This window comes from Hirundo rustica, chromosome 2 (genome assembly GCF_015227805.2).
Source record: "Hirundo rustica isolate bHirRus1 chromosome 2, bHirRus1.pri.v3, whole genome shotgun sequence".
NCBI classification, from domain to species: domain Eukaryota; kingdom Metazoa; phylum Chordata; class Aves; order Passeriformes; family Hirundinidae; genus Hirundo; species Hirundo rustica.
The window spans coordinates 43,028,424-43,055,941 of NC_053451.1; the positions used below are offsets into that span (position 1 = coordinate 43,028,424).

A 27,518-nucleotide genomic window follows, 5' to 3' on the forward strand; every position below is an offset into this window, starting at 1 on the left:
ACTAAAAATCTGTAAATACTTATAGTTTGGCTAAATATTACTCTATAGGGGAAGCGTGACAATCATCTACAAGAATGTGCAAGATCTTAACATCAAAGAGGGGCATATGGGGACACAACTAGAAATAATACAATCCAAATGAAGACATATTTGAATACCCAGCTTATCTAGGCCTAAAGAGACTGCACTGTAGTGACAGGTTCCTGAGGTAAACCTGCTAAGTGACACCATTTTGTTATGGCAGTACTGAAACACTGGAAAACACATTGTGAGGATGTTGATAGGAAGATGGACAGGATGCATTAACATATGTGTGTCTTTTTTAACTCTAACATCATACTGCATTGAAGAACAACTAATTAAAAATTGGTATTACATTTGAGGGTTTCAAACGACCGCTGCAAAGTCTGTTTTCCTGTCACCCTTAAGAACATATTAAGTGGGAGAAATATATTTAATGTCCTGAAACCACTTACAGAAACAGAATTTCAAATTTCAGTTCAAAGAGAAATTAAATGTACCTTGGTTCACATTGTCTTTATAATTGCACTAAAACTAAAAAAAAATTAAGACAGCAGCTGTGTTGAACCAATTTTACTTATGCTATAAACTCAGATATTTAACTTTCTTTTATGTAATAATCACACAAGGATCAATGATCAATGTCAACAACATACTATGCAGTATCAAGCACACACCATGAATAGCAAAACAGTGTAAGCTTGACAGAAAACAAATTTTTCAACAGTCATCTTTTCACCATGGACTGTCAGTTCTGTTAATACACTGCAATCATACCTAGTCATGTTATTTCGGCGTTGGTCTGTTCCTCATCACAGACGATCATAGCTAAGCTTCCTGTAGATAACTATCAAAACAAACTTTCACAGGAAATTCTTCGGCAGTTGTACATTCAGCCTCCATGAGAATGACGGGAAGAACCACCTCACTAAAGGGCAGCAACCTCCAAAATAGCTACATTCTACGTGGTTTTGAAGCACATGCCCCAACTGCCCCTATTTACTTCTACATTGCTTCACTTTACAAAATGGTTTGTTCTGCATGAACTAGAACCCTGTTAGAGGAAATTAACTTTGGTGTACATCTTGAGAAGAGCTACTGCTTTAAGACAAACTCTCATAGGCATATCAGGATATAAATCAACATTTGATCTTTCAGATATGTGGTGGCATTTAGTATGGTAGAGGCATTTAGTACGAGGAACAAAATCACTCCAAGTAAAAATCTCGAAATACATTAAGTATAGATGCAAGGGCTTCAGCACAAACTCCATCAATCCACCAATCCTTTTCTGTTGCACTGATCTACTTGAAGAGCTGGCACACTTACTGTGTCATGAGTGACAGGGGCAACAGCAAAACCAACTACGTTACACTGGCCTTTCAAATCTGTAATCATGAATTTAAAAATTTAGGTGCTAAAATTCTATTGACTGACACTCCGTAACAGTAAATACATTACCAAGCAAAAAAGTTATGGTTCTATTAGAAATGTACAGCAATGAAATGTAAAATGAAAACATGGCCATGTGTAATTAGAGTGGTAAGGCTCATGAAATTAAGAGATTCACTTACATAAAAATGCTGTAGATGATCCTTGAATGAAATTAGTCAAAACATATTTAAGATTTCTCATTGCAAAAGTGTTTTAATCCCAGAAGCTTCCCACTTCAAAGGTTTGGCTTCATACACTTCAAAGCTGTAGCACGTTAAGTTCCAATTATTTCTTAAAAGGTAGGCAGTGTGTGTACAAAAGATACTCGCAAAAAAAGACTGCATTACCGTGTGTCTCCAAGCTCATTATAAAGCAGCTACTACAGTGGACTGTGTCTGATAAATCACCACAATTTTTCTTCATTTAGTGTTACTTAGAAATTGATCTTGGTTTGTAAGCAAATTCAGAGAAACCTAATTTACTTCTAGTAATCCCCATGGGAAAGATGAATAATGTTCAGACTACAACTATTCCCTATTGTAGAATTGTGGGAAGAGTAATGAAAACTCTTTTCCTTTTCTCCGAAATAAATTATTTATTTTCTATAGAAATAAATAAAAGCTTTCTTCAAATCAGAAACCATCCAAATTCATGCAGCTGAACTTAATATGTAAATTTGAGCAAATAGAAGCAGATCTCCTTTAAAGTGTGCATTTTATTAATCTCTGTCTAAATCATAGAACAGTGTATCTCAACAAGCATGCAGATTTTTTTTCCAAATTATGCGTATGTGTGAAGAACCTGCTAACAAGGAAGTACACTTTCACATTAATCATGAGGAAATGTTGCCAAGCAAACACAAGTTCTTTGCATCTCTAATTTCTGCCACACTGAGAAAGGCTGTTTTTAAATTTGAAATGCCTTTAAAGCTATTACCTGTACTGTACACTTCAGTGAGGCACACAGACTTCAAGCTGTGTTTAGATAAGCTTGTTCGGATCTAACACAAAACAGCCATAGAAATGCAGCACTGCTGCTGGGTCAGTACAAGGAGGACTGTCCTGACACAAACCATGGTTGAGCATGGCAGTGCTCGACACACATTAAACCTCATCAGAACATGACAAATGAAGAGTAATAGCTTTCCAGCCTTCCTTGCTTCCAACCAGCTCTGAATCTTCTGATGTAAAAATACATCATTTTCTGCTGAGTTCCATGTTCTGTGATGCCCTCACTATATTGTTATGGCTACTTGAGCTAACTGGAACAAACCTGAGCAGGTAACTCTGATAGTTGCCGGTCCCTTCGTTCGAGCATACTTCTGGTCATCTTTCTTTGCAGCAGATTTTTCAAAGCTATGCATTAAGTGGATTCCTCAAATGTTCACTGAAGGGAACTGAAGGGACTGAAGGGAGGCTTTGCTGTAACCTTCAGGCACTAATTGATGGCAGCTTACTTGACTGCAGCTCCTCTTCCCTTGGTCTGCCCTCCTGGCTGTAAGTATAATGTGACAATAAACCTGACCTCTAACACCACAGTAAGAGTCCCTTTTCCCCTCTACATAACCTCGACTATATTTAAATGAAGTAATTCATTATACAGTCAGCATACAATGATTTTTAAAATATTTTTCATAAGAATGGAACCAGTTGTGCTCAGCCTGGAGACATCTGGAAACCTTCCCCAAAAATGATTGCTAAAAGTAATGGTTTTGAAAATGTGCCATTTTGAGGTCACAAGTCGTGCTTCTGACATCGCCTCAGTGCAGACCCAGAGTGTTTAAAACAGAAGGTAGCATGAAAGCACATGATTTAGCTCACTGCTTTTCCACCCAGTTAGCCCTGTGCTGACACCCACAGCTGACAGCATGCTGCAGCAAATCTGTATTACACACAGAGCAGTGTTCAAACCCTGTTAGTGAACTCTTGCTGACTGAAAGATGCCAGGAGAAGGATTTAGGTCAAAGGCAGTGTAGGACAGCAGAGCACAATGCAAGCTGGTGAGTGGACAGTATGCTGTGGGACGCCTGGGTTTAAGGAGAGCAGCAATTGGGAAGGGAAGAGGGACCTGTGGCAGTTCAGACTGTGACACAAGACAACAAAACACAGGCCTTCTCCCAGGCATTCACGGCAAGGACAACAATACCCGTTTATCCATACTAAGCCACAGTGATTTCAAATGTTGTAGCTACCAAATCCTAAAGGCCATAAGCAATATGTCTGAACTTAACCACATGGAGCAAAAGAGAATCTCACTTACAGAAAATGGCTTAAAAGCAAAATTCAAGACAAAGAAAAGGAAGGAGAGAGGAGGAGTGTGGAGCAAGGGGACCAGTGAGAGTTAAGTTTTAGTGTGCTAAGCCCATAGTGAAACAGGGTGGCAACAGAGAAGGATGCACGTCTGTTTTTCATGCACCAGTAAGAATTCCAGATGTGTCACAGTATCAATGGGAAAACTGCAATTCCTCTAATCGTACTGAGTTATAAAGGTGTCAACTTCTGTTAATCCACACTAATGAGAGAACACAAGTCACGCTGTCGTTTTGGAACCCTGTCCAACTAAATTGTCAATATGCTCAGGAAGTAGTTGCATCTGGATTATTCATAGCATTGTTATGAGAGTCTAAGACACATCAGGAGATGGGCTTAGCAATGTTTGCAAACAGAGTGAATTCAAGTGAATGCTTTACGTAGATGGCAACCCCATATTCATATATGCGTAGACACACGTCCTACTGAGGAAACCACAATTCCAGTTAAGATTTGCTCTTTGCTGGTGTTCTTGGAAAGGAAGCAACAGAAGAACTGGTATTACAGACCTCTCAGAAATTTCCACAAATTTCAATGCTTTCTACAGCCTGGAAACCTGCTATTCAGTTCTTAGGCATGCAGATTTGCTGTTTGGAATTGTTTTTCCTATTGGCTTATTTCTCCTTTTCCATTTCTGTGCAGGAGAGAGGCAGAACTTTCAAGAAGCCAACAGGTTCCATACTGCTTTCTGGTCTTCAGAAGACCAAACTAAAAGCAGTCATCTGGTACAATTTGGCCATAGCTCCAACAGAGGCATTTACAATGTAATTTTTTGGGGATTAAGATGCCCACTAAGCATACAAGAGATTCTAAAACATGTATTTATTTCCCACTTTCCAATTTCCGGCAAAAACTTTTTGATTCTTCTTGCAAAAAATTGTTTAAAGCTTAGATTTCATTTTAATATTAGTTTTATGTGGGCTGTGCAATGATGATTCTTGCAAGAAAGACATTAGGGTTAGCAAGAAAAACATTCAGCTTTGTACAAATTGCATTTTTTAAACATCTTTTATGAGGAACAAAACTGAAATGACAAAACAATGACAGGCTCAAGAACAGCCATTATCCTATTTGGGGCTTAATGGTACTCCCTCATATAGAGTGTAGGACGCTCACATTTTTCTGATGTAAGCCATAGAGGCTAAGCTTGGTTTTCCTCACTCCCCTTAAACACTGGCTGCTCTTAATAACTTTTTGTCTTACCAGAACTCCTAATCTATTAAAAAAAAAAAAATTAAAAAAATAAAAACTAATGCATTTTACAGATTTTACAGTAAAGCTTGGTTTAATATGAGCAAAATATTTCATCAAAAACAAACTGGAAAATGAAACCTCAGGTGACTCCTCTTATAGAATTGTTAAAACCAGCAACAAGCATGAAATACACCTACCTCACACTTCTAAGTGAAGGGAAGTGGAACCCTACACTACCACTATCCAGGATGCAATGCTTAGCCTCACTGAATAGCAGACTGAAAACTCTGAACTGTCTTACAGATTGCAGTTTGTATGAGTTTGTGAAGACATAACTGGAGAGACAGTTCTACTATGGAAACAGCCTTTCTCCATTCTGCAAAAGGTACATTTGCAAACAATCACACTGATTCTGAACGGCTGTTTATTTCTCTTTAGTCCTCGACAGTCAGACCAAAAAACTTATTCAATGTGTCCACAAGGGAACAGATCTCAGCAAAATTAATCTCATCTCCTGTAAACAATAGGCTTTGTGTGTGAACAAGAGCAGGCTCTATTACTCCGCTATTTGCCATTCATTCTCATGCCTCAAAAGCTTTTCTTCTGTCCAGAGAGCAAGAACATCATATAATTTAGGTAACCAATACATACAATGCAACAAATGGCAAACATCAAGGAAGAGCTCATGAAAAACAAAAAGGCTGAAAATTCTTTGGCAAATGCTCAAAAGTAATGAAAGCTCTGAACACAGAAGAAGGATGTTACAGTGTTCTTAACATTTGTATGACTAGCAATTTCATAAGCTCCCTATGAGTATGTGGAGGAGGAAACGGCAATGTATAAACAAACCATGAGGACACGGTCTAGTGGTGGACTTGGCAGTGCTGGGATAATGATTGGACTTGATGATCTTAAAAGTCTACATAAACAATTCCATAATTCTATGATTACATTCTATAAAAATCTGTAGGGTAACCACACTGAAATAGATACCATGATCTCAGTCATAGCATAGAATTTTTGTTGTTTTTGTTATCTGAGCTATCCTAGCTATTAAATATGTCATTCCTTCAGAAAAAGAAGTTGACATTTAGCTGCAGAGATCTGTGACTAGGAACAGGCAATAAATTAGATAAGTATGTAAGAACAACTGTACTGAATCAGACCAAAAGACCATCTAGTCCAATACTGTGGCCTTGGAAGCAGTCATAACAGAGAGCCCTCTATGCAATGGATGGTACCCTGGAGACAAATGGGCTTAAATGAAGGATTCACTGAAGCTTTTGAAGATTGTTTTCTAGTTATGATAGAGAAAAGTTTCCAGGGAATGCCAAACAGGATGCAATCATGCTTTGTTCTCATTGAAATTTAAGTGAGACTGTAAATTCAAACATCAAATAGTTTCCTAAGAGATGTGAAGTTTTGTGATAAACACATAGAGAAATAAACCCCCTAAGTTTGAGCTCCATGTCGTCTTTAATTTTTAACTTTGAAAAAGTCATTATTCACAGTGAAAGGGGACTGATATTTTGGAGTTAGAAATAATGAAATTTGTTATTTCATTACAGTTGAAATTCATATTATATATTTGTTGTCACAGTCATGAAAAAGAAAAGACTTCTTCAAGTTAAGGTTTTGTAACAGTCTGTTTCTTTTAAGTAAATCACAGTGATGCACCCAAAGGAAACAATAACTCTAACTCTGCAAAGTGTTGTTTGTGGCTACAGAGTGGGCACCACTATGCAGAAATGACTGTAGTAAAGAATAACAACAGCAGTTAGTCCCAGAGAACGGTATGGCACTTAAAACACCTCCCTATTTTTAGGATTGTTTTTCTTGTGGTAAAGATTGTTACACAAATGGACCTACTACAATGTTAGTTGTCACAGGAAGGAAAACGGGGAATTCCACAGAGAGATGATAGAAAAGACAAATTTTCAGAAAGGCACATAGGGATTCAATTACTCACTTTCCATTAAATTTTTTGTAAGAGGTGTCACTACTTCTACAGGAAAGTGAAAATACACGCTGTTGTAAAGAACATGTTACATCTCCCAGATGAACATCAAATTTTATGTAAACCTATCATCACAGTACCTGGGCCGGAATAACTAAAAAACTCAGTTAAGTCTGGATCTGTGTGACTGGGAAGCAGCCTTGCTGAAAGGGATCGGGGGGTCAGGCTGGCAGGGTGAGCAGAGCACGGCTGCAGCAACAAAGGCACACTGCAGGGGCATCACTGGCAGAGATGGAGATGCCACCATCCCACTCTGCTCAGCCTTTGTCAGGCTGCACCAGAGCACCATGCCCAGTGCTGGTCCCACTGATGCCTTAAGTTTTAGTTTTCATGTTTTCAGATTCTGTGCTGCTTAGGAATGTAGTTCTGAGCCTCATATTAAGTGTTAGTAAGCTCTCTTTTTTTGCCTACCTACTCTCAGAGTAGGTAGACAAAACAAATCTCTTTTCTGCTGAAGACCAAGGACAACTTTTAGGCCCAGAAGCATAAACAGCGGTGGTCTGAAGGGAGGAAAAAGAAGGATGAGACCTCACAACCTGAAGGTGTAATTGGACACTTAAACCCCAATATGCAAATGGACCAGAACTTATTAAAATGTAAGATCTCGTGACTGGTCAGCTATTTTTCGACCATTCTCAGTCCACCCTGAGTGTAGCCATGGTCAGGCTCTTGTCCTGCCCAAGGTGTATCCTAAAAGGCCTTTCAATAAACATCTACTTTACTCTCTAGCTCTGTCCAGTCTCTGTTTCAAGTCAGCCTTCCCAAAGCATCACCACTGTTCAGGAAAGACACAGACAAACTGGAGTGTCCAAAGGAAAAACATAAAGATGACCATGAGGCTGGAGAATCTGCCCTGTCAGGGAAGCCTGAAGGAGCTGGGCCTTTTCTCCCCACAGGAGAGACAGCTAAGGGAGGAAACTCATCACAGTATTCCAGTACTTAAAGGGCAGGTACAAACAAGAGAGAAAGTCTCAGAGGGCACATGGACATGACAAGGGGTGACAGGTACAACTTACACCAGGAGAGATTTCATATCAACATAAGAAAGAAATTTTTTTACAGTGAGAACAATCACTGGAACATCATCCCTAGGGATGTGGCGAAGTCCCCATCAGTGGAGGTGTTCAAGATGACAGGGTGCTCAATAATGTCATCTGGGCACAAAAAGTTGGACCAGCTGATCTTCTGAAGTAATTTCTAACCTTAAAGGTTGTTCTGTGATTTTGTGATTTTTGATAACTTCATTCTGATCAGTTTTTGGCATTTCAGATATTAAAATAATGGTGAAAGCTTTAACCAGTATTAGAATATTTAGATAAATGTCAAGAATTATCTTATTCATCTAGGAAAACTATATTTCAGCAAGAAATTATTCAGCTCCTCTGCTTTATGGCATGGAGATCTTGCAGGAGGGTACAATGAGATCTCAGAAATACATCTCTTTCCATCTTCCTTCTCAGGGTTAATTCTCTTCCTGGAATGAAGTTCCAAAGCTGGACAAAAGTCAGGTCTTCCTTCAGGACAATGATCACTTCGACCCCTCCAAGTTCTGCCAGGTGGAGAAATCTTTGCACATTCTAATCCACTTTTCTTTATACTCTTTTCTCCATTCTTTTTATTAATGTAATCAAATAGGTCACACAGTAGGACTGAACATCCTCAGATTATTTTTGCCTTGTTTTCCCTCTTTCTCCATTAAAACCTAAAGTTTTTTAAAAAGAGAGGAGAGTGCCTCTCCTCTCTTTTTAAAATACTAAAGCAAAACCAAAATCCAACATAAATATGGAGACTGTTTTCCTAAAAAAAAATAGTTCAAACTATTCAACATAAAGTCTCTGAAGAAGATTATTTGCATTAAATTACTTTTACCCTAGTTTAAGATTTAAAGGAGATATTTGAACAGAAAAGGCTGGTGCAAATCCCTAAGAAGTATTGGCATTTTTTCCAAAATACTCTATGTCTCATATGAAAGGAAGCTGAAATACCACGAAACATTTAGTTTATGGATTTATTTATGACAGGAAATGCATTCTTCCTTAGGGAACTAAACTATTCTGAAACGGTTGAACAATGTTGCTGAACTTGCTAGCTTCAAACAGAAGGCCAAGTATAATCCTCCAACATCCACCCCCTACCTGAACTGTTCACTCAAATATAGCACAGTGTAATGACTCACTGTTTAGCTCAGAATAATGACAACAGTTATGCCACAGAGTTTTTTAACTGCTGCTTGAAACTGCAGACTTCGACTTTTCTTCTCGGAACTCTGCATGTTGGAGAGAATTGGGGAAGGCAAGTAGCAAACTGCCACTAACAAATGTACTTTTTCCTTCTTAAGCTTTCAGAGCAGATGCTGGCAGCTGCTCCTAGGAATGCTGTAACTGCCAATGCCAGAGTATTGAGCCAGATCTGCATAAAGGTTAACATTTCTACAGGACTACTCAGTGGGGCTGAGAAAGACACTGATCTCCATGAGGCAACCCACAGTCAGCTCCTCTGGGACACAGTGCAAGGCTCTGCTTGTAATCCAGGGTCAGGAAAGAGAAGGAGAACCAAGGTGCTCTTCCTTGCAACTTGAAAAAGCTTTGCATCTTTCTACCAGTGAGCATAATCCTCCCAGAAAAATTACATTAAAGGGACAAGAGAACTAATAGGTCGTGGGAGAGGGGAACAATGCTCTTCAAATGTGTAATGGAAATCATGCAGTATAAAACATTGCAGGCAGCTCAGCTCTATTTTTTTAGCTTTTTGTATTTCCAGCTGCACCTTACCCAAAACTACTCATGCAGCAGCAGACAAGGGAGAGGGGAGAAGGAGTAGATGGGATGAGGCTCTTCCTCAAATCTTTTTCTCCAGGCTGCATCTGGATGAAAATAGGAGCTATGCTAGCACTGTTACCTAGCCCATGGATGCCCAAGCTGCATTATCCAGGAGGATGTGTTACTTTTGCACACTCCTGCAAGTATAATAGCATCTCTTTCTCCTAGGGTAGGTTCAGACCAAAGGATGAAGTCCATTTGCCCTATTCACTGCTGAAACATACAATTTATGGTACACTGTGACTCCAGGTAAAGTAAACCATTTGGAGTAGGTGACTAAACTGTTGGGACCCTTGGAAAAGAGACAAAAACTGGGTATCAGTGATTTAATGGTAGTTCCAAAGCAACGTATTGTCCAGTTTAGAAAAGACAATGTGCATAACTGAGATTACGCCAGTAAAAAAATATCACCAGCACTGGACAGAACAGGCTTTTCAAGCAGGCACAAAGTAGGGGCTGACAGCTCGGTCACTGAAGGGAGAGGCAGACACTGTTGCAATGCAGCACAGGCCAGCAGCTGCCTGACAGCATCTCAGCAGCTGGAAACACAGACACTGAGGTAGCAACCACCCCTACAGCTTCAAAGGGCATGGCATTTTCATCTCTGCACCTCCCTCTGAGGCCTCTGGGATCACCTGTGCCTATTAACCCAGCGAGGCAGCAATTCAAGTCTAGCATTTTCTGGTCATGCTTACTGCATAAAAGCCAATCAAGCACTATTTTTATGCATAGTCTATGCTGTTTCTCAGTGTATTACTGCTTATCTTCTGAGAGTCCTTGCAGGTTTGTGTATTCTCATATCACTACTTTTTTCGATTTTTGTGTAATGTTTTTCATCTCTTCTCCATCTCAGGAGATAAGAAAAAATACTTTTGTAATTTAGTGGAAACCTGACTTTTTAATTTTATATGACAAGAAACACACCAATGGAAGGAGAGAATATACATTCAGGACTTAGGAGAAAAAAAATCTCAGCACTCAGCTACCCCAGACTCCCTAGCCCAATTCTTTTAATATTTGTGAATTACTTCAAATTTTATGTCTCTATTATATATAAACATAAAACATCACTGTACAAGCTGCAATTCAAACTTCAGATTTTTGTCTATTCCTCCCTTCACAAAGATGCAACAATATCAACCTTTTGAAATGCTGTATATACCACAGATTGAATTATTTATTCACCTGGTGGGTTGTGTTTCTATTGTTATTATTGCTTACTTTTGTCTGAATAAAGAGTCAATGTAAAATAATGACAACAGAAAATTTCAGCTTCAGCATGGGAGTCCTCCACTGACTCTAACAGTCAAAGACAGAATGTGAAGATCTGGCAGCCGCAAAAAATGTCCCAACCCAAGCCCAGGGGCAAAACTGTATCATAGGATATCTTCCATCCTAGATAAATGAGGATGCAGACGTCTTTTTCCTCATAAAGAACTCAAGTTCAATGCTTCACTCTCTTTAAAGTTTTGGGGTGTTTTACTCCCAGGTCATTGTTCCACTAACTGCTGGTATTTATTACTCTGATATGAGGTTTCAATCAGTGATTTAACAAAATCTGGTAGATTATGCCTGATAATTTTTTATCATAAAGTGTTCTCAGCCAAAAAGTGTTTTTTATGGAAAATCCCCAACCAGTTCCTCCATTAGCCAGACATCTGGAGCATTAGTCGGAGGCGTTTGTGTCTGGAATGACTGCTGAACCGTGAGAGAAGTCGCACCGTGACCTTAAAGCTAACCCCACAAGCCAGCTGCATATCCTGTGGCCCCTCAGGCATCTAAACCCTGAAATCCTTGCTGGTTTTCCCTCTGCATGTACTTATAGTGCCTAGAGAAGGAAATGAAAAGTATCTGCTCACTGTGAGGCACCAGCACAAAGTTACAAGCTAGGTGCAGCCATCGTAGCAAGGTTTAGCCTCCCTTACAGAACAGGAAGCATGACTGAATTGCAGAGGGGGTTCCATATGCATCTAGATCTACTTACTGTGAGTCAAAGAGCTGTGAACATGTAGTAATCACTGTGAACTAATCAACTGTGGGAAAGTTCACTAGGTGCCCTGGGTAACTACCCTGGTTTCTACAAGCATGCTTTATCTCCGCCACAGGGACAAGAATAGATGGAATGGCACTTGTGCTTCCTACTTGCCAGTGATGAAATGTCAGAGAACACGTGGCATGGGAGGAGAACGGCCAGGTCTAATGACAAAACCTCTTCTCAACTGATCCTCACATTATTAATTAGCTCCTTGTTTGTCTTTTAGACCTCTCTCTCCCAGCAGTCATTAAAAAAAAAAAAAAAAAATCTCCATAGCTTTCTAGTTTACTCAAATTGGGCTTATGCTGGGTTGCCAATCCCAGTATCATGCCTCTGCCTGGGCAGGTGGATGCCTATGTTGTGCAGAATCAAGTCCTTGTAGCTTTGAAAATCTACCTTTCACCTAAGGACTGAAATGTGTACCACCTGAAAGAATGACCAAGCCTTTGGGAAACTTCCCTCTTCAGCAGGTTAAGTGCCAGTCTAATTTTTCAGACCAGATTCCTACAGTAAGCTGCTGCTGTCCACCCACCAGCCATATAAAGCCCACTCTGCCTTGTTACTGCAACGCATGCAGTAACACTGTCCTACAGTGGGTATAACATACTACTGTATTTGACAGAGTCCCTTCAAAAGAAAAGAAGTTGCAAATAACGGGTGTGGTTTGGGCTTTTTAAAGATTATTATTAAAATCACACAAAAGGGAGCAGTTGAGTTAAAATGACTGGAGAGCCGAGAAAAGTGAATTTTCTCTTAAAGCAGTCTAAAAAAACTTGCAATTTCCCACATTCCTGGGGAAATGTGCTTCAATCAGCTCCTCTCCTTTTGCATTTCCAGAGGCACTGGGCCAAACTGAGGAAGTACAGTCATGAACTATCCCACGTCCAGGGAATCGTCACCAGGGCTGACTCTGCCTCACCATCTTCCAAGCATGCTGCCAAGAAAAAGTCCCAAGCTTCCCTGATATGCAGCTCTGCATGCTCCCCAAAGCTGTTGTGATGCTCTAATGCTGGTAAAGATGTGAAACTATGAGCTCTTGAGAGTCTCTTAATGCAAAGGTTCCTTTTGTGGACCTGTTTCGGATTTTTTCTTTCAACACAAGGATATTTCTAATTTCAAGTTCTGCAGGCTGAAGTAGGATATTATATACCTTCTAGAGTCTGATGTAGACATTAGGTACAAGGCAAAGTTGCTAGGAGACCACAGATGGAGCAAGGAGCATTGCAGTAACGCAGCAGCTTTTCACACAGGGCTGATGAGAATGCCTGCATCAGCAGTCAGCCCTTCACAACTTAAACCAGATGACCTTTTGCTGCTTACATAAAGATGTAAACTTGGATAGAACCATTAAATTGCTGTAAAACCAGCACACCACAACCTGAATAATAAGCAAGGCAAGAAACACTGAAACTCTCTCATTGTTTTTGGAAGTGGACCCTTCGCTTAAAAAATAAAAATCCCATTTATACAAATAAATGTTGGCACTTCCTACTTGTGTCCTGGACCCAAGCAGCATATCACTGCATATCACTGAAATACAAAGGGAAACACTTAATGAACCAGCAGATGATGCTATGCACTCTAAAGTTCATTGCCCATTTTCATGTTATTTAGGAAAGTGTGTCACCCACTGTGGCCATAAGCCATTACAATCTACAGAGCCCTTTTGACTCTTCTGTGCTCTTACTCATGAGTCAGAATTCATGCTAGTTAAAATTTACCACTTGGCAAGTAGAGATTAGAGGTTTATTAAACTCAGGCTTTCATTGTTTCAGTTGTCATGATCACACGTATTCAAATAGATAACATAAACCAAAACAAATGCAGCTGCAAGTTTAGGTCATACATCTTAGATATGCTAAACTAATGGTTCTATCCATAAAGCTTTATTTGTCACCTATACATGGAAAGATGAAGTACAGAAAGTCTGGATCACATCTAAAATTCAAATGGAAAAACTGTGACTGACCAAAGTTGTGAACCTCTGTTTCAGTTCAGCTCCTTCTAGTGGGATCATCCATCCTGAGAGGTCATTAACCCGTTCACTGCTGCGGCAGGACTTACCTGACAAATATTGATTCATATATCTCCTTATAAAACAGACACTGCAAGCACATCAGACTAAATTTACTCTCTTCATTTAAGAGGGAGCTACAGTAACAAGTTTAGCCATACCTGTTCATACTGTCAGCGTTTGAAATTAGATGACGTTAATGCCTACACCGTTTGAGTGCAGCCTACAGACCGAATCGTAAAATAGCTTTGGCAATGCACATCTGAAGGTTAGAAGCTTCAAGTGTGTCGAGTACTCTATCTTGATAATAAAGAAACAACTGAGCTGAGTACCCGATTATGTGCCGTGCAAATGCAAGGTCCCATCTACCTCAGCTGGGAATAAATTAATCAAATTGAAGCCAGTATTAGCTAGAAATTTTCTGCACTACTCTGTTTAGAGTATTTCACAAACTAGTCATTAGAAAGTGAGCACAAAGGAAAGTGAGGGTATGCATTTCCTTCAGTTTGGGATTACAGTATTTACAGGTCTAATTCTCATGTTACATAAATAATTTCAAATAAACATGACATTTTTCTGCTGTACCAGAACATTTTGCCACGTGTTTTGAGTTTCAGTGGTAGGGCTCACATTTATGTTTTAGACAAGAACACCTGCACACTATTAATCTAAATAACTGTAGTTAATTTCAGCAGCTTCATGTAAATTGTTTACTTTTCCTCCGTGAGTTCCCAGTTCTTATCTGTTCATGACCCTGTTACATAAACCTTCATACACCACAAAAATAAGCAGATAATTTTCTCTCGGGAAATCTCATTAGTGGAAACTAGGTATGTTCTGTTACAGCAGCCCTTTTGAAAAAAAAAAAAAAAAAAGCTGAAAAAGAGGTCTTTCTCTTTCTTTGGGATATACACCATGCATTGATTAATTAGGTAAGATTTGAAGCATGATAAAAAGTTAACCAAGTAATAATATTCTCCAGTAATTCCATATCTGCATTGCAACCCTTCACTGAAGGTCAATGCCTTGGAGAATTCTTCTTACAGTATTATCTCTAGCTATTAAAATTAATGTAATTCCACTTTATCTAAAAAAAAAAGTAGTAAAATATGAAGCACATCCTAAATTCAAGTAACACTCACTTAAATGTAGGAGGAAATTTTAAATCAATATTTTCAGACTAAAGTCATAAAGCACTACATGAAATTAGTTGTACAGAATATAAATCAAAAGAGTGATTCTAAAGTAAAATCCTATGCTGAAAAATGCATATCAAATTCCACATGAAGTGTCTGCAGCAAAAGTCCCTCTTTTGTACTAAGGCCTTTACTCATACTAAAGTAATGGGATTTTGCCTCTAGTAAAACTGAGTTTAAAAAAATCACACAGGGACCCGAAGCCTTCTCCATCACTCACAGGGGAACGATCAGCTCATTTTCTGTTGCAAATATTTCTTTCTAAGAAGGCAGGCCGTGTTACAACACTGATGATAGGATTTGTGGGTGCTGCTATAATACAGATCTCTCTCTCTCTTTCTGCAAAATACAGTTTCTCATTACCCCTCAAGTCTCAGGCTGCTCACAGAGGTACAGTGAGTGCTGGCACAGAGTCTCCATCCTGCTCGTGCATTTGTGCAGCCTCTGGCCCTGCTGGAAGAGCCGAACGCCTGAGCATGTGTCAGCTGCACGCCGTGGTGCACTCAGCAGCGTGCTATGAGCTCTGACTCAGAGCAGGGAGCAGCAGCTGGATGTAAACCAGACCAGCTCCGTGCACCTGGCCACCACCCCGAGATCCGTCACTGCTCACTGCCCGCACTAACATTGCTCTAAGGGGCAGATTTTTCCTAAAATCTACAAACAAGGTATTTTTGTGATTGCTACAATGAATGATTTGATATGATAGCTGTGTACCCAGATAACAAGCCTCATTTGATCATCTGCTGATGCACTTAATAGGTGAAAATCTTATCCTAAATTCCCTTTTATGTGATACGGTATTTTTTTAAATTTATTCATTTACTTTCTCATCCTAACTTTTTGAGGCTTTAAGTGTCACTTAAGATATCCAGTGCTATCACAGGGATGACCATTTCGAGAACCACAAAAAGTAAATCCTTGCATTCTGGTGAATTCAGCCTTGAGATGACAACAAAATATATCCATCAAAATTATTTAGAAAACACATATATTACATAAACCTTCACATAGGGCAACCTAAAAGTTAAGTCATATATTTAAGAGCACTGTCTAAGTGCTTAAAGACATACAGGCTTGGGGCCATGACCACTTTCCTGAGAACGTCGTTTGAGTGTTTGACCACATCTTCCTTATATCCAATCTGAACTTTCCCTGATGCTGCTTTAAGACATTTTATGCACATGGAACATTTGCTAATGAGAATCTGTGGCATAATGGGCCCCTTTATGTTTTGGGTTTTTTTAAATGAAAACCTGCCAACTAATAAAAATAGGGATCACGCTAGCCAATTTCACATTGTCTGGAAGGCAAAAGTCATGGCAACTGAATTGATAAATAATGTGCATGTTTTTAACTGTGATGATCATTGACACAGCCACTAGGAAAAAAATATTCATTCCTTGTCATTTGCAGGAGGACTCATGTGACAGAGTGTAGATGTCCGGCAGACATCCACGTTTAGGTTAAGTACATAGATTTCCCTTACAAACTACGGAAAAAACACACATTTTTAGGGTGTGATTCATCTCATCCTAGAGTAGACATCTGAACTAGGACAAACTCAGGTAGACTTCTCCAAAAGTCCTTATTTCAATAGTTTGCAGGGTAAATATATCCACATGAGAGGAATTCTAATCTTAATAAACTTTAAAACAAATCAGATTATGCCTCTAGGAAAGATAAGCTTTATTTTTAAGCACAACTTCCAGGTTAGGTAGAAAGGTACCAACATTCTACAATATCACCATATCTCTCCTGCCCTGAAATCTATTACACCTACAACTGAAGGCAGAACAATTAAGAAATTATGATGGGCTTCTCTGTACCTCTACTTTCAGTTCAAGTGTGATGAACCGACTTTTTTCTTTACTAGCACTGCTTGAAAATATTTGGTTATTCCTAGCATTTTATTTGATACATATTTCCTCTGCAATGTCTTCTTAGCCTTTCTTTTACAGGTTTTCTTATGCAGAAAGTGAAAATTAGAGGAATTTTCTGAAAAATAATGAGTGGTAATGAAAACAGTCACAAGAAGTGAGTCTCAGAGTAAAAGATACACCTTTGAAATTTCCCTACAATTGAAGCAATGACTCAAAGGAAAGTTAAAATAGCAGAGTCTCTGGAAGACAGCTCTCCCAGCACGTACCAGTGTAGTTAACACATACTAATTGGCTATAGTTATTGGAAAAACAAATATAATTAATCAAACCCCACATATTTTAGTAGGATTAAATAAATATGTTTGAAATAGTTTTACATCAAAAGTGAAAATGCTGTCTTCAGTGTCTTCAGTCTTTTAATGCTTATTCTGTGTTCAGTGAATATTCACATGAAGCTTTAAAAGAATTTTCTTCAAGATCCATAGTCAGACATATTTTTTCAGAATGGTATTCTTTTCAGTATGTTGGTATAGGACCAAAAGAAGCAGAACAGCAGAGGAACTTGAAAATGTTACGAAAGGACATCTGGTTTTCCCCCTCATGACACCTCCTGCACCAAAGTAGAGGACAGAAATGGCATAGCATGGAAAGGAAGCACATTAACAGTGAGAAAGAGCAGGCAGTCTACGGATTCTTCTTTTACGCAGGTTTACACCGATCTGGAAAAGGGGCACCATCAGAGCTGCAGACACGGTGATGCAAGTGTAAATTCTCTAGCAATAAACAGATTTCTACTGACAGAACACAATTAACTGAATCTGGTCCATGCATCACTCACTAGCTGAGAATAAAGAGCAAGGGGGTTACCTTAATAGGGCTTCCATCTGGAGTGAGAACCTCTTCTGAAAGCTCCATCATCTTCAGTGCCATCAGGGCAATGGCTTTGGCGTGACTAAGGCTTTTCTTATGGAGCCCTGCTGCAACACAGTACGCATCACCTATTGTTTCCACCTGCAGCAATCAGACAAACCAAGTGTTACGGCGTGATAGTGTGAGGGGAACCCTGCCATTAGGGTTGCAATCAAATAGTGTTGCTTAAAACATGTGAGCAAAACATCCATAAATAAGCAATTAGACAAAAGAGCATAATTACCTGAGTCTGCAAACAGGTGCAGTTAAAACCCTGCATGCAAGAGCGCAGTGGTTTATCACCATTATAACCAAATAAGATTGTTTAGAACAGTGTATGGCATCAGCTGAGATATGACAACATTCTCTCACAGCAGTAACGCAGAAAATTGCATTTTCCTAAATGAGAAATTGCTTGCAGCTTCATTTCATACTATCCTGGCTGAGTTTGCTGTTGGGTAAGAATAGTGCTGCATAATTATAATTTGTAATTAGTATTTGATATGCTAGAAAATTGTATCAGGAAGAGAATTAGTAAAAGAAAAACATCACCATAAAAAACAGTGAAGACTATCTAACTTCTCATTAGTGGGTAGCTTTTCCTGGTATAATTTACAAATATTGCTACAGACTTTTGACTCCACCTTTGTCTTTTATTTTCAAATAAGAATCGATGTCTCTCTCTACCATGCAGGCTATCTTATTCTGCACTCCCTAACTGCAGGCATGAAGTTCAGCAGACTGAGCCCTCTGGTCTCTTCAGGTAGGTCTTACTGCTCTCTTATCCTGATTTTCTTTAAAAAGAGCTGGCCCTCAGGAGGAAGTGGGAGCAAAATGAATTGCAGAAGCCCTCTGGCTCTGGGTAAAGGCAGCGTGAGAAACACTGCAGCCCCCAAGGTCTCCAGCTTTATTTACAGCATTGTGTTTTGCAGTCGGTTTGCTCACACATCTGTAACATTCTCACACAAAATCCATTAACACAAGCCCAATCAGACCTCAAGGATTAGTTTAGGTTTTGTGACATAACTAATCTGGCTTTCACCCTGCACCACAACACTACAGGAATGCCAGAAAATCCTTCAGCAAAGACTAGGGTGAGAAGAAAGCAAGTGCTTAGAAAGAAATTATTCAGAGAATAAATGTAACTGATTCTTCTCTCTGCAGAGGATTTACTAAGTAGTAGGACTGGATCTTCTTAGATAAATTTCTAGCCTTGCTAAGTTAGAAATAGTATCTCAATACAAATAGTAGCTGAAAAAGTAAGCATTACATGTAAATGTACCCAGAGCATGAACCTAGAACAGAAATATGAGCAAGTACTTCCCACCACCAAACTTAATCTGCTTGCAAGCCCACCGTGAAGTTTGCCACCTTAATCTTTCTGGCTGATTGTGCAGGAGGATGTAAATATAGACAGGAAGCTGAGGGTTTCTCTTGAGCTGAGACAGCCATTAGAGCTCCTTCAACACCTTTGAAAGCTCCTAATTGCACTTGTATATAAAAAAAATCATGTACGAGCAATCAATACTGCTGTGTGCCTGCCTGTTTTACCCAAGCCATATGTCAGGATGCCTGTCCACACACTACCAATGCCCTGCAGTTTAGGAGTTTGTTTCTCCAAAGACAAATGGATGGGCAAGAATATTACAATGGCTGATGAAAAACGCAGCAACTGGACAAAAAAAAAAAAAAAAAAAAAAAAAAACAAAAAAAAAAACCACCACACCCACATTCACATTGAGAAGTATCAGAAGTTAAGAAGAGAGTCTGGAAGAAATAGATGTTTAAAAATGCTCTAAATTGGAAGGAAGCATTAACAGAAATCCATTGTCATTCATCAAAATCATGAATAAACATCAGTAGGAATAGACTCGAAGGTTACTACAGAAAGAGCTGAGTCTATGATGCCAAATACAAAAATTAAATAAAAATTCTGCTCCCTGTTGAATCACCTAATTTCAGAATCACTTTTCCACTAAAGTTGGTTGCATAGATGTGGGATCATATACTGTTCCTGCAGTGTTCAGACAAAACTACTTATTTTGTTAGCTTCCTCCCCCTTGGAAATTTCCATAGCTGTAATTTAACAGCTAAATTCCACACACTGAACATACTGTACTACCAGAAAAATGGGACTGAAGCTGCCTCACAATAATCTCTATAAAAAAATTAAAATTATAATAATGCCATTACTCTTTAAAGTGCTTGTTCCTATGGAGTTCATCTGACAGCAATACTGGAGAACCAGGGGAAGGACTACGACTGCTTAGACTGACCTGATCGTTTAAACTGAATGTGATGAGTACTGATGGGCCTGTCTAACGATTTAGCATTCTGTAACCCTGTTTTCAGTCACACCCCAGCTAAGCATTTAAGCTGAAATTTTCATTATGAGTACCTCCACCAAACTTTAACCTTGGTTCCATCCTTCTTCAAAATCAGATTTTACAAATCTTCCAAAAGTTCCAGGAGTTCTTGTAATTCAGATTGTTCATGGCATTTTCATTTAGTCCACTTGTATGGAGTCATAAAATCATGGAATGGTTTTGGTTGGGACATTTCAAGACTATCTAGCTTCAGCTCCCCTGCCATGGTCAGATACCTCCCACTAGACCAGGCTGCACAAAGCCCCATCCAGCCTTGGCTTGAACACTTTCATGGATGGGACATCCACAGCCTCTCTGGGCAACCTGTTTCAGTGTCTCAACACCTTCATGGTAAAGAATTTGTTCCTTATATCAAATACCATCACTTTTGGTTCATAACCAATGACTGTTGTCCTGTAACGATAGGCCTTGGTAGAATGTCTCTCTCCATCTTTCTTATAAGCCCCATTCATACATAAAAGGTTACAACATGATCTTCTCTTTTCTAGGCAGAACCCAACTCTCTCAGCCTGACCTCACAGGATAGGTGCTCCAGCCCTCTGGCCATTTTTCTGGCCCTCCTCTGGACTCACGCCAAGACATCCATGTCTTTTTTGTGCTTAAGACACCAGAGCTGGATGAAGCACTGCAGGTGGGGTCTCACCAGAGCAGAGAAGGAATCACCTGCCTTGATCTGGTGGCCACTTTTTTTTTGATGCATCCCAGAGTGTGGGTGGCTTTCTGGGCTGCAAGTACAGATTGCTGGCATGTCTAACTTTTCATCTACCAATATTCCCAAGTCCTTCTTCAGGGGGATGGTCTCAATCCATTCATCCACCTGTCTGTATTAATACTGGTGACTGCCCTGACCCAGATGCAGAAACTTCACTTGGCCTCGCTGAACTTCGCAAGGGTACAGGAGGACATTAACACAGAGAATGCAACAAGAGCAATACATCACACTTCAGAATTTCAGGCTGGGCCCCTGAGCGAGTCAGATGCACACAGTGAAGAAGGGAATTTCTCTTGTCCCAGATGAGGAGTAGCAATTGGACTAGAAATACAAAGCACTGCTTATAGCTTGCTCCAAAGTATCCTCTGGGTAGATCCTGAAACTTTGTGCATCAGAGAGCAACCTACTCCATAAATATCCAATGTAAATAGGATTAAAAGAAAAGGAAGGCACTACTCAAAGTGTCTAAAAATTGCTGCACTCAGACCTATTTGATACTCTTCAAGATGCTCATATACAACAATGAAACTCCAGAGGAAATCTCTATCATGCGATGAACTAGATTCTGAGATTTTGACTTTGTAATGTGACTTTTAAGGTGCAATAGTAGTAGTAGATTTGATTTTTATATCCTTCCTAGATACATATGCAGGAAAAGATACTTTTCTTTTGATCTTGTAAGACTGAAATGCCTTACCCTGCTTCTTTTAAAAAGTTAAATATATTCTGTTCTGAATATTAAAGCCATCTTTGCATATGACCAGCAGTTTAGCATTAACAAGACTTAGTATATTTTTTTCTAATTAAATTATAGTTTCTTTCTGCTTCTAATAGTTCTAGCTACTCACTGATTGCCTGGCCTACTACTACCAACTTTTCATCTCTTTTCACTGATTTACACTTACATAGCCAGCTTCACTGGAGTTTTCATTAATTGGGAATTAACACACAGCACCATAGAAGAGAAGTTGAACGTGGATTTCAAATTTAGACTAAACTCTAAAAATTGTGTAATAGAATTTTTATTCTTAACTAACAAATTAAGAATCCAGGAAATACTGCAGCTATTTAAACTGCTATAAAAAAGCCTCCTCTAAAGCCTTCTGTAACTCTCAAGTCACTGGAACTGTCCAAATGTTTTCCAGTCAGGCCCACAACAAAACCCACATTAAAGTCAGTAACTAGTTGAAGTGGTTGTGTGTACTCTGCAGTTCAGGAAAAGTTTCTAGACAGTTATCCGAACACGGCTGAATACTGAAGAGTGATAATGCATGAAACTCGGAGCAGGAAGCAAACATCTTCTGCTTTTGAGAAGTCATTTTCTATACACCCGGCTTCTGTTAGTCCTTGGTAGGTACTTTAGGTGTGCTTTAGATGTGAACAGTAATTTTTACAGAAGGTGAACACTACAGTAATTTCCTTACAGTCACTTATCTTTAATTCGTAACCATTTGAGATGGACTATGATTTGCAGGTCAATTTGGTAGCACAGAAGTCAGAATGTAATTTCTCCAATTCTAAAGTGTTCAGAGAACAGAGACAAATAACCTGATCCCTGGGCTGTTCCAACAGGTCTCTTCCAACTACCAGTAGCTAAACTTTGTGTTGTCTTTTGTTATTAAACTGAGAAACTGGAAGTTTTAGCCAAACGACGGTCCATGGATGTAAAGTCAGGGTGTTGTTTCAGTGAAAGTTTTAAGGGAGAATGTGGTGCATTGAAGTGACATTCCTGCTTTGTATCCTTCATTCCAAATTCACGAATATGCACCAGTCAGTAAGTTTCTGAACTTCTAGAAGTAACGAAGTAATGAAGTGTCACACTTCATTTCACAGTGACATACATGGGGCAGAGATACCATTTTGAAGTGAAATCTGAAATAGCAGGCTAAAGATTTTTCATCTAAAATACTTAGGAATTCAAACTGTACAATGAGTCCTACTTCAAACATTTTTCAAAGCACAGCTTGTAAATAAACATAAAAAATATAATTGCAGGGGTCACTCTTTGGCAATTCTAAACTGAAATGCCTACTAACAAAAGTTGCTGTCTTTTCTTAAGGAAGAAAACCTACCTTTAACAGCATGTGTTTTGTAGACCCTTCACCTTCCTCTGAAAAGTACTTGTGTACTATTGTTTTCATCTCCAAAATGCTCACAGGGCTGCATATATATTTATGATCTCACTCATAAGGGTTGTAATATTTAGTACCCATTTAACCTGAAGTAATTTATGTCACTGTCCCTTATGGCCTGTTCACTGGTGGGTTTTTTTCAAAATAAATTGGAAATAAAAAGTGAGACTGCCTTCCAGTTCAGGATAAAGAACTACAGGATACTCCTGCTACACTCAGATGACCAGAATACAGGATTACTTTGGAAAGCAAATATGTAAGAATTGCGTATCAAATGTTTGTTCAAGGTTTCTCTTCTTCAAGAAAAGGGTCCTGTTTGAGGAAAAATATATTATGCTGCTTAGATTTTTTGAGTGTGTTTTCCACTGACATATATAGGTAATCCATCTAAGTGTGTCATGCACAAAAAGTTTAGATAGAATAACCAGTCTTAGATATTCTTCAGCCATGTCTTGATTTCTTACCCTTCTTTTTATAGAGTAACAGATGTTTCTTCCAACTGAATTGAGTTTCCATATGCATCAAATGATGCTTGTGGTCTCCCCCCTTTCTGCTATTTTAATCACCAGAAATATTTATTTCTGCTTAAGTAAGTATGTGTTCATAATCACTGTAATTTTAAGTTGGCAAGGAAACTTGGAATATTAAACAATTTCTCTATGCTCCACACCCTGTTTGCAGACACAGTGTACAAAGTGTATATGCTACATTTAGCTGAAGAGAAGATCATTACTAAATTGTTTCTTATCACATATGAGTAATCTGCCAATAGCCTGAAACTATCTTACTGCTGGGAGATACTCTATAAAATTTTGTTTTATAAAGCTGAAATAATAACAAACAGCAGTTGCAATTATATCAATTCCCTCCTAAAGAGCTTGAAAGTGAAGAAAACAGCAATAGTGAACAGGGAAAGGGGTAATGGTTTAGCTAATTGCAGTTTAATGCTCTTCTGTTCATCATTTAACTATTCTGTCTGAGAAAACTAACTTTTCTAGTTTGTTTGTGGGTCTTTTTATTTGCACTGAAGAGCATTATTCTCCATCTTAACCTGCTTCTCCCTTTGTCTTTTGCCTATGCATGTTTACCTTCTCCCACCAAAATACAGACACGGTGTTCTCAGTGCATAGGATGTGTACAGAGCAGTTAACACTTTTCAAAATACAGCATGTAAAAAAAAAAAAATCTAGACTTTAAATATATAAATATAAATATATATATATATAAAATATATATTATATATTATATATATATATATGTTTTTTATAGCAAAATCTGTGGGGTGTTTTTCCTGATATTAACATTTTTGCACCTGCATCAATCTACACTTTGATACCAAACTGTGGAGACAGGTCAATTGTCAATTTGCTCTAGGGCTGGGCTGCCATCCTGAGTGACACGTACAGGCAAGATGAATTGGAAGCTTATGAAATTCAGTAAGGACATGTGCAAAGTCCTGTCCCTGGGAAAGAATTTCTCTGGAACTGATGCAGCCAACCTCCCCAAGAGTGGCACTTTGAGAGGGACCCTGGGTGTCTTGCAGGGCAGTAATGCCAGATGGGCCAGCAATGAGTCCTGGGAACAAAGACAGCCAACAACAGTCTGGGTGTATGAACAGAGACCAGGGTGCCAATCACCCCCTGCCCAGATACCACATCCACTTTGGGGGTTCTCAGTGCAAGACAGAGATTGATAAACTGGATCCAACTCACTAGGGGCAAACAAGATGGTGGGGGCTGAAGCACCTGGGAAAAAGAGCTGGGACAGCTGAGCTTGTCCAGACTGGAGCAGAGATGGTTTCATGGCACTTGAGGGGATAGAAGTGGGCTCTCCACAGCAGTGGAGGGTGAGAGAGCAAGAGATAAAAACAACATCAGTATTGTTCTGGATTAGGACACAAGGAAACCCGTGAAACTTAATGACAACAAGGTCTTACTTAGATAAAAAAAAACCTTTAAAAGTAATCAAGCATCTGCAGACAGTGGAGATTTTCATAGATGCCTCAGCAAATACGAGGATAAGGAACTTAATCTTCTTATTTTAGGGGGTAAATCTCAAAATGAAAATGCTAGAAAGAAGCTTGTTCTGTGTGCCTGACATTTCATAAGTAGCTAACAAGGCATGTTGTACTTCTTCAAGCAGCCACATCCAGTACTATCAAGCACAGACCATTATAATGCACTATTTTGGCAGATTCTAAGGTAATCCAAGCTTTAACTATATGGTATACCCTGTTCCCAAATATAGATATCAATTATGTTACTAATTGTTTCAACGGGATAGAGCAATGATGAGGTGTTTTGACCACAATCATCACATTTATTAGTATAATTTATAGAAAGTCAAGCTTTGAATTAACCACCAAAGTGCTCTAAGGGACCCTATTGAGACACAACAGAATATCCGTGCTGAGTGGTGATGGGAGTTACTTCAGTGGCACTGTAAAAAAATCAAAGAAAGCAGGAAGAAATAACTTGGGTGGACGCTGATTGTATGAGAGAAATTAAAATGCAGTAAAAATTCCTTTTGCCCAGTTAAAATACACTCTGTGCATTAACCATAACATGGCATCCAACTAGAACATTAATAAGTAACTATAAAACATGTGAAAATTAGATGACACTAGCAGGGAAGAAGCACTATTTCAGCTTCAGCTGCATCTTACAGGCTGCAAGTTGCTAGGATGTAGCAGCTGTAACCTACACCAGCGAGATTCAGTTCACCTAACCAGAAATATGTTTAATATAGCAATTTGAATATGAGTTATTCACTCTCAATTCTCTTCATAATCAACAAACTGAATGGGAACTCTTGCAGTCATCTGACCTATGCTAAGAACCTCCTTCAGAAAAAAAACCAAAACAAATCTCACACTTAAAAAAAATTCACACCCTATAAAATCAAACTCTCCTCTGTTGACTGTGCGGATAAGTCTAAATTATTAACTCTATGCTAAAAGTAGCATATTTTCACCTCTATCTCAGAACTGTAGAAAAAAAAGAATTAACAAGATGATGTGAAGAGGCAGAAGGACAGATCAAACCTGAAAGGTGACAGAAGCAGGTCAATTTTAAAAGATCAACATGGCAAGTTCTGCAAAATCAAATAGTCCTTTAGGGAAAGCTGATCTTGAGATTGTCAGATGAACCAGCGGAAAAACTTTCTACACTCCATAGATCAGTTTCCTTTCCAGTTTCTGAGATTAATTCAGAACAACATTTATAGGAGGTATGAACCTTAAGTGAGTCTTATGACGACCTTAACAAAAAAACCAATGCCTTCTAGCATATTAATTTTGATTTGAAGACCTGGATTTCATTTTTTGAGGAGCAAAGTCAGAGTAAGTTCTATACGTACTCCTCAGCCTAGACTTACTGGAGAACATCTTGTTCCCTGCTCACCCAGGCTGCATTTCCATGGTAGCATATAAATGTTAAAGGAGATGGGTTTAGAAATTTCATCCCAGCATGATGCCAAAATTCAGGATGTGAATGGCTATGGCACTGGAAATTATCAGGAACTACAGTAAAGTCCTATTCTTTCACAAAATATTCATTATCATGTTTATCCATTTTCATTCCATCTGCAAGACTGAACTACACAGTACCCCAAAACTATGTATTTCTTTTATGAAAGCTAAAATGTCTTCCCTCCAAAGGAATACAGTGAAATTTAGCCTTAAGAGGAAATTCTTGCAAGTATAACTGTAAAGGAAACCTTTGAAGTTATTAGTATCTCCCAAAGGGCTTTTCTTTCATCTGTTTTCTGCCCTAAGTTTTACAGCAGGAGAATATGGAAACGGCTGTGGTATACGGCAACATGGTGCTTCAGACTTATCATTTGGGCTTCATTATTCCTGTTCATGACTTCTAGTCCAGCAGCAAACAAGACAGTTTTCAACTGGTATGGGACAAAGACTGAAGACAATGGAGATTCTCTCCATTTTCGTTTTAAGTCAGTAATCTCAGCACTTATCACAGGAACAATTTATTTGATATCCATATTCTACCTCAAGACGTCACTGACTCCCATATTTCCTTCTACCCAAATCATTCTCAGAGTATCTCTGCAGATCAGTAATAACCTTAAAACATTCTCATTCATGATGGAACTCACATTGTCAAGTGTCAGTCACACAAAAATGAAGCCTCAAGTCAATCTACTCATCTATACTCTTTCTACAGTAACTGAAGAGAAAAACTACATATTCCATCCTGAACTCTGTAAACCTCTTTTTACCCCATTTGGTACAGCAGGATGTGAATGTGTGTATCTTTGCTTAATTGCCTGCATCCATGCCCAGACTGCCATTTGATATGCAAGACACCTCCCATGTTGTCATCATCAAGCTTTTCTGGGCAGGTTTATGTGGGCCACAGGCTTAGTCTGTGAAACTCTCAGAAGACTCTAGGGGAGCTCTGTGCTTTTGAAAGTGCACCACAGCAGCTCCTGCTCCCAC

The 27,518-nt window shown here is 39.0% G+C and overlaps 1 protein-coding gene across 1 annotated transcript in view; it reads right to left on the reverse strand.

The window, feature by feature from the left end:
• GUCY1A2 (guanylate cyclase 1 soluble subunit alpha 2) overlaps positions 1-27,518 on the reverse strand; it is a 152,399-nt gene that overhangs the window by 38,680 nt on the left and 86,201 nt on the right. The window contains 1 exon segment of the mRNA XM_040054960.1: positions 17,787-17,930. Coding sequence (XP_039910894.1) covers positions 17,787-17,930 — 144 coding nt within the window.